Source organism: Echeneis naucrates, chromosome 1 (assembly GCF_900963305.1).
Source record: "Echeneis naucrates chromosome 1, fEcheNa1.1, whole genome shotgun sequence".
Lineage (NCBI taxonomy): Eukaryota > Metazoa > Chordata > Actinopteri > Carangiformes > Echeneidae > Echeneis > Echeneis naucrates.
In genome coordinates this window covers 12,183,771-12,198,029 of record NC_042511.1, presented here as the reverse complement: position 1 = coordinate 12,198,029, position 14,259 = coordinate 12,183,771, and the positions used below count along the sequence as shown (strand labels likewise).

The following is a 14,259-nucleotide window of genomic DNA, read 5'->3' as shown; positions in this document are numbered from 1 at the left end:
TCTGAACCCAGGCCAGACATTCCTCTGCTGCTAATGGCCAAGTTGCTCTGGAAACTGGCCTGTTGTGGATGTCCGACAGTGGCGGGTTGAGGTTTTTTGTTTTTTTTTTCTCCCCCTTTTTTTTTATTTGTTAGTGCTCTTGTTGTGGGTATTTGTGCTTCAGAGACCGTTGTACCATCGCACTGACAGTGGAGCCACAATGTTAAAGACAGTTTAGTGGAGCCAGAGAACAGACCCTGAGGGAGAGTCTGTGTGACTCCACTAGAAAGGGTTTTGTTTTGAGCCCGTGCTGAAGGATTCTTGCAAGCTCGACATGGTCAGCTCTGTTGGCACAAACTACTCCCACAAAATGCCACCTAGAAACAAATGAGATCCAATCAGGTTTTTGGTTTGTTTGTTTGTTGTTTGTTTTTTCAGACCACTGGGGGTCAGTGGTACACACTGCAAATACAAGTCTGACATTTTACCCCTTTTAAGTAAGTAATACAACCTTGTTCGCCTATAGGTGCTATTTAAACAGCCTGCAGATGCAAAGAACCTTTAGCATCCATTAGAAGTAATGTTCATAACCAACACTATTAAGACCAATATTTACTCTGTTTTAGCTCTTCCCTTACTGCCAAGGGACAGAATCTGCTGGCAAATATTCCTTTTTGTTCCCTAGCTCAGCGCCAACGTTTCACTATCTGTCAGTTTGAGCTGTGTAAATGAGGCTCAGTGTATGTTTTCATAGTTTTTCCATTGAAAACAAGGCTATTAGAGCAGTGAGGCTGATTCGAAACAGGAATGGGGGGCTGTAAACCAAAACAACTTACTGAAAGATGCTAGAAAAGACTCTTGCGACTCTAGCACTGTAGAGCTAGAGTCGTTTGATCATTCTTTGGCATGGTCATCCCTCAGACTGACCCCTTTAACCCCCTTCTCTCTCTCACACACACACACACACACACCAGGCATCCGCTGCTTCCCAAGAAGATTAACAGCAGGGATTTGATTCCCATCATCTAAACAGATTAATCCATGGGCAAAAAATGGATTGTATCATTAATATTTAGGCAAAACCCTCACATCTGCAATGGAAACAACATCACACATCAAGTGTGGTTTTTTTTTAGCTGTGTGTGCCTTCTTGTCTTTTTAATCACAGCCCACCTCAACCCAAAGACAGGAAGCGAGAAGACACGTGACATGGTTACTGTTATGGCACATTCCCCCTTGGAGTAAAAAAGAAAAATACCGGATCTTCTTCCCATCTAAACCTAGCTTATAATAAATGCGATCCAATCAGGGAAATGAGGAAGTGTTTCTGTGACTGCTCCAAAATGGCAGAGGCTAATCTTTCAAAGTGGAACTGCAGCAGAGAATTAAGTCAACATGCAGAATGGAGCTTGTCCAATTCCTCTGTGGAGGAGTCAGAGCCTGATAGTGGAGAGAGCGGCAAACCACGGGCACTTACTCAAAATAACAAAAAGCAGAGTTGAGAAATCAAACAGTGATCCATCTGAGGTTCAGTGCGATATGACATTAGAGTCCTATGTTGGTTCTTTTTTAGAAATATTGCCTTTATTTTAATTTCACTGGAAAGCCTTGTCTGTCAGGATTACTTATGGCCATTACCTACAGTATCAGGATCTTGTCCTGATTGCTGCCATTCCTCGCTGTTGGGCATATGTTGAACAATAATACCTTATGTGCATATTGCATCTGATTCAGATTTCGTGAGGGACAATAGAAACTTTTCTTATTATCTAACAGGAAGTTTCAAACCCTCCAAGAGTTTGTGTCAACAGAGTTTCCTTTTCTTTTGATTCTCTTGTTTCTGCAGTTATTGTTGTAAATTCAGGTGACAGCTAAACTGCTGTGCATCATCCTGTGAGAAAGGAAGACCGGACCTTTTACAACTTTGTCAGAGGAAGGTCAACCCTACACATCTGTTCTTTCTGCCTGAAAAAGAACTATGCGTCACTCACGATGGTTTCTGCATTACGCCACAAATGCATGTGTCCTAATTTGAAATTACCTGACTCACTACAGAAAGTTTCACTAGAAATGTTGCGATAATGTGGTTGTTTTGAGAAAGTAAGTATTTCATAGGCTTTGCCTTTTACATATAAAATCTCAACCTTTTCTTTCTTATATCCATGAAACTTTTCTTTTCAACTATATCACACTTCAGCCTGCACTTTCAGGTGTCTTGGAGATCATTTCATTTTCATTCATCATTCATCTGGCCCGATAAAGTAAGAGCATACCCACACTGGAGTCTGAAAAGACTTTTTGAAACCTACACAAATGGATAGATGAACCTTGTAAGGCCAACACTGGTACACATACTACCCTAGAAGAAGAAAAACACACAGACCAGGTGAGTCCTGCAACTTCAGCCACAGCTTCTGTCAGCACAATGCTCTTCTTTCTAATGATGGTGTTACAAAGTAGGAGCTTGTCTGTCTGCAAGCTTGCCAGTGCTATTGATCCCCATCGCCCCACCTAACCCTGTGTGCATGAGTGAAGCTGGTCCTCAACTCTGACTGTAATTTCTCCCTGCTCTGCATAAATGTCTCTGGCCTCTTTCTTGAGGGATGAACTTGTTAACCCTGACAGAAAGTGCAGGAGACGCTGAGCACAGGAGATCATTTACCCTAGCTGTATTGAATATTCCTCAAAACTGACAAGAGGCTGTATCAGCGTATAACGATAACACAGCTATATGAGTGGATGAAAATACACTGTGCATCAATACAAGTTGGAGTTAGCTATCAAATTCAACACTGCATGTGTAAAGCTCACTGGAATCGTTTTTTTTTTTTTTTTTTTTTTTGGTGAGGCAATGTGAGGCCAAGCTGCTCATGACTCCATGAATGTGACTGGAAGGGGAAACCTAGAATTTGAAAATGACACTGAAACTGTATTTAGTGTGAATTGGTCTCATCATGGTCGATACCTAACTGCACAGTCAGGTCAGTTCGGCACTGACACTGAACTAACACTTTGGATTGGCAGATATCCAGTTCCAAATATGTTCATGCACCAGTTTCACCAAAAAAAAAAATCCATTTACTTTTCTTAATGGCTTAAACATTTCTGTCTGTGGCTGTCTGTGGTTGATTTCACTAGTGTAAAGCCTGCTTTCTAAGCACCTTGGGTATTCTTCTAACTGCTGGCCGATCCTTTTAAGGTTGCACACGAACGACTAACTTTTCAGTCTGTTGCCAAATCTGAGGGCACTGCTCCACCGCTGATATTTTGTGAAATGCCAAAATTAAACAAAGGGCTCTGAAGGGAAAGACTGCGGCATAGAAAAAAAAAACCTCAGTGTAGTGTTAATTTCAACAGCAAATTTTGATTGAGTGAGTGAGTTCATTTTGGTATTGTTACACCAAAATTGACCTTCGGACAGCGAAAAAAGAAGAAAGGAACATGTTACATTTGCCTTGCATCAGGGTTAAAAGAACCTGCCAAAGCACCATAAATTATCCACTTATGTGTCTGGCAAATGGGAGGGAAGAGGAGAAAACGTGCACTTCCCCTGAAAACCACAGTCCAGTGCAAATGGCGCTGAGTAAATTTACCACTAAGTAAATCATCTCTGTGGATGATGAACAAACTGGGCCACACACTGGAGGAGGAGGAGAGGAGAGGGAAATCTAATAGCAGGAAAGGAGATGCAGAAAATAGAAGCAACATGTGGAATCATAACTCAAATTTGATTTCATCTGATTTAATCTCAAGCTTCGTAGAGCTTTTGACCTTTTGAACTTCTAGGTTGCAAATCGAGACACAGCAGGCCAGTTACTGGCAGTTATAGAGAGATGAATTTAACATATTAACACATTAAAATCATGATATTAACAAATTAGTATCGTGATTTACCAATTTGTGACTTTGTGAGTTTTGGATTTGCAGCCGAGCTTTGTACGCAAGCTCCTTCTCAGACATGAAATGTCTCACAAACCTTCTTGCATGTCATAGCAAACGCTGAAAATGTAGCTGAAATCCGCTTCAAAACAAAAAACAAAAAACTAACTTCCCCATCTTGAATTTTAATAATCAAAATATACCAAGTAATATAAAAGGTAGTAAATATATTTCCAGAGGTCCAGTGAAGTGCAAAAATGACAAAAAGACAATTAACCTGCAAAGATATTTGATATTTGAAAATCGTGAGGATTTTGTTGCTCCATTTCCATAAAAAGATGAAAACACCTGCTGCTTTCAGGCACAAAGTGATTATATCTGTGTTAATGCCGTAAAATGCATGGAAGGCCCGGGCAGAATATTTATTTATTACATGTTTAATAAGATCTGAGGCGCCATTAATTTTTCATCTACTTCCTTTTACTTTTTGTGCTTTGTTGTCTTTAAGCATATTGTTGTTGGATACAATCCATGGAAGTGACTACATTGTGAAGAGATGAAAAGACACTGAAAGGGGTTTGAGGGTGGAGGGTTCAGCTGTAGCCTTTGACTGCTAAAGGTAAACACGGCTGCATGAATGAGTCGCTGAAGTCCTGCCTGGTCTATATTGGGCCGACTTTAAATACAACCTGCCATCTGAGCGCTAGGAAACATGTAATCTGGAGCCGCCACTAGTCCCATAACACTGGAATCAAAACAAACAGAGGGAGAGAAAAGGGAGAGGCACATGAGTGGACATCCAGCTGGTCACACGCATATTGTTGGTGTTTTTGTTGTAGCTGAAAACTGTGGAGCAACAGATTGAGAAAGACAGAAAAAATAAAAATGACAGGGAGGAGACAATGTGAAAGGAGCACACGTGTCCCCGTCCAGCTGGTGACATGCACTTGTTATTGTTGTTGTAGCTGAATATGAGTAAACTGGCACTGTACGGCCAACTGCCCTGATGTGAGAGCTGCAAACAGGCTACGGCCCACAGGGAGCCACCTGTTAGTGTTGGCTGAGAGCTCGCTGGCCCACGTTCAAAACCGCAGCAAGCGGGAAAAATGCAAAGTGCACATAAGTATGTCAAACAAGCACAGCAATAAGTGGTGCGTGTAAGTAATGATACTGGGTCATCTATGACATACAGTCAGTATAATGACAGTTATTTCAGGTGATAATTAACAGACTTAAAGTGGTATCGTCTCCTTTTTCAGGAGCTTTTGGGTGCGGCAGGATAATCTGTACACCAAATATTACCACCTGATTAATTTTGCATCAAACATTCTTTTCGAGCTGTGTTTTTAACCAGCTGATAGGTATGAATAATATATTCTCAATTTGGAATTTTAATTTGGTATAAAATTGAATAAAATAATGGTTGAATGTTTTTTGTTTTGTTTTTTTTTATAATTGACAAATCATTTCAGTTTGAAATGTTGTGATTTAATAAGAAATCCACTGACTTCACCAAGCAGTAAAACTGACTAGAACCATATCGTGCTTTCATGTTGCACTTGAAAACGCCCAAAAGAACGGATTCGCTACTCAGCTGGCTCTCCAAAATAAACTCTCCAACTCTGTTAATACGTAGGACCACACTACAAACTGCAGCGTCCTTGCACTGCAGTCGCTGGGCTCGGTCACTGCTTCTCAAGTTGTTGAACTGCTGCTGATAAGGATCAAATGCAGTCAACTGTGAAAGACAAACTGCCACCCATATCTCTCTAGACCCAACCCAAGTCTTAGCAACCAGCGCCACCTGACTCATCCCTTACAGGTGCTGTCTTGTTTTCTGAAGCCAACCTGAGCCTGACGCAGTCGTTGTTGCCACCGACCCCGTTTGTCTTAAAATGTGTGGTCCCCTGCCGAATGCCCAGCCAAACTGAACCTGAGCTAAACCTAAACAGCTTTTCAAAATATCTGTATCCACCCTTTAGAGTCAGACTCAACACCAAACATACCAGTGACACTCGAACCCAGACGAGCCTCAAAAGCTCCCTGTAGTCTGCAGAGAGCAAGGCCCTTAAATGTACTCACTCATTTGCGTGCCCCTAACTGCACTTGTGGTGCTTAATCACACATACAAGGACAGACATACAAAGAGTATCCGGTGGAAACCTGCATCAGCAGCACCATGCTGCTGCCCTTCCAGACATCTGGCTCAAAACGCAGCGTGCCAAGACAACCACACCGGGCATGTGCATAATGTGGATCACATTTAAAGCTAAAAAAAAAAAAAAAAAAAAGAACAGGCCAAACCACAGAACAGCCACGACCCAATATCAATCATACACTTCCAGGCTTGTGTTACTGTGCTTGAGAGGAACTTGCCTTTGGGACATTTATTGCCTCAGCAACTTCTAACCTTAGCCTTTACCTAACTTTACCATAACTTTACCATGTCTCTGCTGACTCTAAAGCCGCCAAAGGGTATCCGACGCTTCATAGTAATTCAAACTACAAATGCATACAAATACATGTACACACACTTTGCCTTGCCAAAGGTAAAAACCCTCTATAAACAGTGAGAAGCACCTCAGTCACAGACCAGCCTTGTGTCAATAGAGCTGGGCAAATACACGCAACACAGTGTAGGCTGGACTGAAGGGGAGGGAGCTTGTTTTCCACACAAGGTGATGAAACTGTACAAAGGGCACAGTAGAGTAAAAGGACAACCGTACCTGACAGGGATGCAGGTGCATCCAGAGCCTAAAAGGAAACAGCAATCCAACATCAAATAGTATGATACGCTCCTATGCCCTCTTTGACCACATCTCTAAATTTGATTTAAATTTTCTGCACTGTGCACCCAACGACGAGCCAACAGCTAGTAGTTACGAGAGCCCCATAATTTGCCTTTACAGGAAACAAAGTGCTCAAGTAATTAGATTTTGTGGCCCCACTGTGGCTCCCTTCTCTAACTGTACCTCCAAAACACCCAAGTTCAAGCAGTAGTAACATTTAAATAGATGTTACTTGTGTTGGCTGAAACTTCCCACACCCTCCGAGCTGTCGGTTTCAGCGAAAACCTGACCCAGCATGAGTGCTGCTGGCCTGGGGGGCACCTGGAGAGCTCCTGTAAGGGTGAGGAGGGTGTGGTAGCTGCAGGTCATATTAGGGCTTTAGCTGCCTACTGACTGCTGAGATATTGTGTCACAATGTCACAACATTAACGCAATTAACACAGCTGTCATTGCTGTAGCCTCTTTAGAAATCAGAGGAGCGGAGAATAATAATAACTAACAGGAAGAAAAAATGAGAAGTGATTACTCAAACTATTACTCAGCGGGGTGAAAAGTTCCCTGCATTGTAGAAAGTTCTCCATTGGGTCCGCTGTAATCTTGAGGCTCAGCTGTGGTTTTAATAAGCATTACTTATCTCTCTCACTTCTCTCACTTGTGGATAACTGGTCAATTTCCTTTCATCCACGCAGTCAATGACACTGTTGATCATGAGATATGGAAAACTACAGCATAATCCAGCATGCACGGCTGAGTCAAGAATACCCAATCACAGAAACAAAGAAATACGGCTGGACACGCATTCACTCTCAGCACAGTACCCTGCTCCCCTAGAGGCTCTGTCACTGCTGGAATACGCAAACCCTACAGAGAAAAACCTGAGCCGACCCATAGATTTAAACTTCAGCACCTTCATGCTGTTCTCCGCCTGACCACGACTCCACTGTACAGCCTAAGCAGCCTAATTTTCCACTAAAGTGATAAGTATGGCCAAGACTGTCAAAAATGTATTCAATTTACATTAACAGGACTGTCCTGTGTAGAAAATAGAAAATGGGTTTTTAGTAAGATGGTTGAATCAAATGAAGGACCCCAGATGTGACCTGGGGCATTTCCTTATTTAAAAAAAAAATATGCCAGTTGCTGGTCATGAGATGACAGGGATGTTAAACGTCATCACATTGTCTTGTTTAATTTCAAATCGACATGTCCCATGTTGTGCTTTTTGACTTACAGGGCTCTGTAGTATCTGTGTGACACGTTTCTTCTGCTCCAGAACATTGAAGTCCTGTCGAAGATCAGGCGACATGTTCCTGGCCCTGATGTACTCTGGATCATTGACGTTGACCCGGTCGAAGTAACGCTCCTTGGTCCCTCCTCCAGAAGGGGGAGGGGTGGTCACCACCCCTTGAAGGCTGTCTGCGCTCATGCTTGCTGCACCTCACCCGCTCACTCTATGGCTGTTGCTCTGACTCTCACCTGAGGAGAATAAAACAGATGGAGAGGACAAACCATGTGAGAAGCAAGTCGCAACATCTTAATGTCTACCACGGTAAAAAAAAACAACAACAAAAAAAAACAAAAACATATTCACTTCAGTGTTTGGCCATATTTCTTTGCACAGGAAAAGCAGGGAGAACTAAGAGGAACAGCAAACATCAGGATTCAAACTTATAGCATATAACAATGAAGCATGTGAATAAAGGACCGGGCCATCGAGATAAGGCGAAACAGAAAAGGACAGACATGTGAAGAGATTAGATTTTATCAGTTAAATTGTAATCCTGCATTGCTTCTATTTAAAACAACCTCCAATCAAAATACAAAGCCTTTATTAAAGAGCTTCTTATAGACATAACTGCACGTAGGCATCAACCAGGTCACGGTGACACACCAGCTACAAAGCAAAGGAGGAGGACAGGAAAAGCTTTGTTCTTCACACCCAGGCCTTGACTGGCGAGGCAGTGCTGTTCATTCTCAGGTCAGCTGGCACAACAACAACCAGTTTTCCAGATACAGGAATTGTTACAGTGAAATCAACTGGCCCTCTAAGTGTCTCATTGTCCGGCCAAGGAACACAGCCAATAAAGGCACGAGGAAATAAATTTGAAAATTTGCCAAAGTTAATCATGTTTGTGAAAGAGCTGACTTTGGGACAAACCACAATGCAATATAACTAGAAAAGATTTTATATGCTGTAGTTAATCCAATCCCCCAACTTTCAAGGGCCTGAAAACAAACAAGCAAAACAATAAAAGAGAAAGACACTGACACAAAAGGTGGATTCACAGAGAGATGTAGCCTGGACAAAGACAGAAAAAAATAAAAAAATAAAAAATAAAACAGCATTTTCCAGGATCCTTTGCAGTTGCTGCCGCAGTTGTAATAGTGGACCATAAGCTGGTGGTGCATTAAGTGGAGGCGGGGCTTATGAGATCTCCACCAGATGGTGCCTTGACTTGAGAAGAGGAGGAATGAGAACAAGAAAGAGTTTAAGAAAGGGATCCCGCTGCTTTCCATCTTCAAAAGCCCAGCGGTCATCACACAGCAGGTAGCCTGAAAAAATGTCAGGGTTACTCTGCCAGAACATTTTCTCCTTTTAACCTTTCCTGCTACCGACTTGTTGTGGCGGGAAAACAGGGAGCTGGATCGGTGATTTGGTCTTAACATACGGTGCTAAGCTACTCAGGTCAAATGCCACTTAAAAAGATGGTTGAGATTAGTGGAAAGATACACAGCTCAGAGTATAGAGGAGACATCGGCAGACCAAACAAGCAGCGACTTACAGGAAATCCTTCAGTCTACCTTTGTCTCCACTTTCTTAGATTTGACATTTACATTATTATTACTGCACCAGCTTCAAAATGCGAAAAAGCAAGTGACAACATTTAACTTCCCTCTAAATTGCCCATCAAAAAAAATTTAAAAAAGCCCAAAAGGAATTAATCGATGTTTTCAAGTGAAATATCTCAACGGAAGTTGAGTTATCCAATGATCAGACCTTTGATTTATCACAATGCCTTACTCAGGCTTCAATGGTATCTCACTGTTTAATCACTCGCTTTTTCTAACCTGGGAATCTGAGCGTGTGACCAATTGTGGTTTTTTTTTTTTCTCCTATTATGACATTTTGAGTAAAATGCCGTAGTATCATTATTTCCCGTGTGGTGTTATCTGTAAACGTTGTGCTCTTGGCCTGATCCCCCTACTGAAGCTGTGATTTATACTATATAAAAGCCACATGATAACTCCCCTTTAATTGAAGTCAGCTGGACAGTGCTGAGTGATGTAACCTGATATTGAATTCATCCTCCATCCACCCTGCCTGCAACGAGAGGTTGTGCACACAACAGATATGGACAAACACAATGCAAAAGCCGTGTTGTGATGTGCTGCAAAAAACAGGGGTGATGAGCAACTGAAAGGAGGAGGACCTTAGACACGATTCAGCCTAATTCGTCTAAAAATAAATGAAATGTTGATCATAAAGTCAAAAATCCATCTAAGGAGCAGTGATTGACGGGAGGTCATGTCTCAAATTTGCTGAATGAGTGGAATTCTTCTCAGCTGTGAGCAACAGCTGTGCTGTCAACCAAAATAAAGTTACACACCCCCTCCGAGTTCTAAACCCTCCTTCTTCATACACCGTCCTGTCCCTGCTCTGTCACAAGACATACATCTGCAGCAGTCCCCAGCACGAGTCCCCCGCACACACCCACCTCCCCGCCGTCTCTTTCAATAGATCATTGTCCCTGTCCCAAACCCTCTTGGTCTGGTCACGTCCAGAGAGATCGACGGTTGGGATGTTTGGGAGGGCGTTTGGGGGGGTCTGTGGCGGCAGTGGTGGTGTTGGTTTTGTGTGTGTGTGTCAGAGTGAAAAATTAATCAGAGAAAGAATGAGCCAAAGCATTACAGCATCTGTGTTTGAATTCAGCTCTCAGGCCTCACTGCAGATTTGTGATGCTTTGAAAAGCTCCTTGAATAAAACAACCCAATAGCCAGAGCTGACTGAGGAGAACAATGTTGTACTGTAATTGATTCAAACTCTATTAAACTACAGCAGATAGACAGAGCAGGCCGTGTTTACTGAAGGGCGCTGGGCAGCAAATGCTGCTCGGGGCAAGGTGAACGCAACCTCTCACCCTATGACCTTTAGTGACCCACACTGAGCAGCTCTGCAGCCTGAAGCTATGTTCACTGTGGTGAAGCTGCCGATAAAAGCTTCTCATCTATACATAGTTGTTTAAAGAACACCATAAATCCAAATGCTGCTGAACGTGCTTTTGGTTACTAGGAGTTACTGATGAAAAGTGTGAGTCACAGACATTTGGCCTCTCTCTAACCTGGCCTTAACCTCCGGACAATAATATCCTCTTACTGCGTGATAGACACAAATATATCATATACTGTGCCGATTTCTTTACGATTGATTGATTGTAATCAATCAATAAATCAATCAATCAAACCAACAAAAAGATAGTGTACTCAATTGTTTTCATTCAGGGCAGCACAGCAGCATAGTGGTTACTGATAGCGATTGTGTTGTTGAAACATAGTCCTTTTCACATTAGGGGCAAATATTTTGATGACATATACACATATATATATATACATATACACATATATATATATATATATATATATTTTTTTTTTTTTTTTTTTTTTAAATTTAAATGAATTAATAAAATGATACAGTCGAAGAAGTTCAAAGGTAAAAAGTCAGAGTGTCACTGGACATTCTGACCATCTGGACAATTCACGATGATGCCAAAGTTACCAGAACCAAGATACATCAGCGTAAGAGGTAACCTTTAGTATTTAGCCCAAACGTTTTTATATGGAGGCAGCACGGCGGCATAGGGGTTTAGCAGCGTTGCCCCACAAGAAGGTTGTAGGTTCGATTCTCAGGCCTGCGTGGGTTTCCTCCCACCGTCCAAAGACATCATGTTTGGGTTAACTGGTCACTCTAAACTGTCTGTAGGTCTGAGTGTGAGTGGTTGTTGGTCTCTGTCTGTCTCTGTGTGTTGGCCCTGTGATGGACTGGTGATCTGTACAGGGTGACCCGCCTTCGCCCAGAGAGAGCTGGGATTGGCTCCAGCACCCACTGTGACCCGGAAACAGATACATGATCGAAGATGAATGAATGAAAGTTTTCATTCATGGTTGATCTTGTGATTCTTTCCCCAAGTAATCAATTAATCAGTAATTATTTATTGGAGCTTTATTTTTTGCTCTAAAATGTCAGAAAATAGCAAACAAAGAAAAAAAGAAATAAAGCTGTTTGAAAATGGGTCCAATGTGGCGTCTTCAAGGTGCAGTCCCCAGAGATCAAATTAAACAAAAGCTCACAATGAAGAGGTCTAAAAAACTTTTATCTTGGATTTTAGCTTGAAAAGTGATCAACAAGCGATACCTAAAACATTTACTGATTTAAACTCTGTCAATCAACGTGTTAATGAATCAGTTTAGCAGGAACACATGCTTGCAATTATGTGCTGACCTTACCAAGTGTATGCACGGGTAAATCAGTTTGAGGCTAGGCATGTTGACATGTTGCAGCAGACAGATTCAAATTGCAGGTAAAAGCGTGTGAAACCAGTAGAGCGACATTATTCCAGTCTTTTTTTTGTCATTTCCCTCTGATACTATTACTTTCCCGCCTTTATCTCCATTATGGGAGCTTATAGTACATCTCTGAGAAAGCGCGCTCCCCCCTAATACCTCAGTAGTCCTCTGACATTTGCAGCTGGATATGAGCCAGCTGCTCAAACAAAGCAACTCCTCATCGTCATTTGAGGATGGCCAGCTAATCTGGAAACACAGTTTACTTATGTATCTGTGGACACATCCTTCTGTCCAGTCCTGTCTCTCAGGTATGGCACCACCTCTCTGACTATTGTTTCAGTATCTCCGACTTAATCTGGCTTCACCTGTTGTATGCTGTAAAATTGTTTACAAGATACAAGAAAGAGAAACAACAGCAATAACAACAGTTATTCTAGGCAGTAAACACAAAAGGCCCACTGATACCAGCCACTCACTCACTCACACCTCATATCCTTATCTTGCCTGGAGGAAGCTTCAAAGCGTGGCTGCCTGAGTCTGTATGAGCTGCCACCCCTAAAAATAGATGAACAGCCTTTTGGGTTGTATTTCAACCTCAACAGCAACAATACCAGGAAAGAATCTGAACGTAGGCTAATTATATCACTGCACACTGTAAGTGGCAGAGCGAGCGCACACACTGTGCTGTGCAAAGTAAACCGTGTGAACGAAACACATGCACACACGGACGATGGGAGTAGGTGTGTGCGTGCCTTAACATGACTGCATGACAAATGAAGCAGTGAAACTGGAGCCTAATGCTCAGCAGCTTACAGATCCACCAGAGGCTTTAGCATGAGGCGAGGAAGACCCTTCCCCAGAGCCCACCAATGTGCCAGCACTCAGCATTTTCCCACCAACTCACACATGGAAGCAACCGATCGTAGTTTCTGGTGTTTATTCATTGTGCAACTATCGGTTGGCGGAGACAGCAATTCTCAGGTTGCGACACACTACATTTCTGGAAATCCCTCTAAATGAATTATTTACACATAAACAAAAATTTACGTGAGGACTAATTCTTCAGCAGTGTCTTTCTTCATAAACAGTATGTTGCTGTTGCAGAGATTACAGCGAGTAGCTAAAGGTGCCCACACTCACTGCACTGTTACTGTCAAGCGTGTTTACAGTGCACCAGTTCGCGTTGGCATGTGTGAATGCCTGTGCAGCCACACAACTATGGAATTCCCCTAAAACTACTTGTCACTGGTGGGATGGTGATCCGTTGGGAACTCAAAATGCAAGAGAAGCTGGGTTCTCGTTAGGTGAAATGAATGGGACTCGGTTTACTGAGATATAATCAGAGGAGGCAGGAGCAGTCTTCCAAATCTCCTACCGGGTAATGACACGTGAAACTAGCACAAAAACAAATAAGCCAAGCACAACCAACCTTGTTTGTCCTCCTTGGTCAGTGAATGGGAGAGAACCGGCAGTAGTAATCGGCAGTTGGGGCAAAGCACATGTCTCTATTTTTCTCTCTGTCTTTTCTCAAAACTCCAACGCTCAAAAGAGAAGCCAGAGAGATGAGACAGGCTGGGAGAAAGAGCAGGAGGTGAAAGACAGAAAGGGACAGCTAGGCTGCAATCGCAGAACCAGTCAGTTCACTCGTCCTTTCAGAGTTTCCATATCAACGCTCTCAGGTCAAGCTGCCAGCACTCAGCAGAATCTCCCAGAGTCCAGTGAGCTCCGCTCCTCGGCAGCCTGGGTGTTCATCAGAGGGAGAAGTATCAACAGCTGTGAGTGTATATGCGAGAGGATATGTGTGTGTGCATGTGTGAACCCTTTGCGAAAGAGGGTGTGCGTTTGTGTGGAAAAGAAGCTAAAGGGAACACGTGACGAAAGCTTAATCCTCCGCCCACTGGCACAAACACATACACACACGTACGCACAGAGATCCGGGCAAACACACACATACAGAGTGGTAGACAGACCAATCAGAGCTCAGGCTCACACACACTAATCACCCCTCCTCCTCCCTGCCCCTCCTCTCTCTCTGTCTCTGTCTCTCCAG

The 14,259-nt window shown here is 42.7% G+C and overlaps 1 protein-coding gene across 2 annotated transcripts in view; it reads right to left on the bottom strand.

Moving 5' to 3' along the window:
- The window catches only part of add3a (adducin 3 (gamma) a), a 36,876-nt gene extending 22,853 nt beyond the window's left edge, over positions 1-14,023 (bottom strand). For both annotated transcript variants that reach the window (XM_029500872.1, XM_029500881.1), the window contains exons 1-2: positions 13,639-14,023; positions 7,879-8,123 (exon numbers count right to left, since the gene is read on the bottom strand). In XM_029500872.1, coding sequence (XP_029356732.1) covers positions 7,879-8,073 — 195 coding nt within the window. In that variant the 5' untranslated portion in view covers positions 8,074-8,123; positions 13,639-14,023. The remainder of the gene's footprint in view (positions 1-7,878; positions 8,124-13,638) is intronic.
- Between the last annotated feature and the right edge of the window lie 236 nt (positions 14,024-14,259).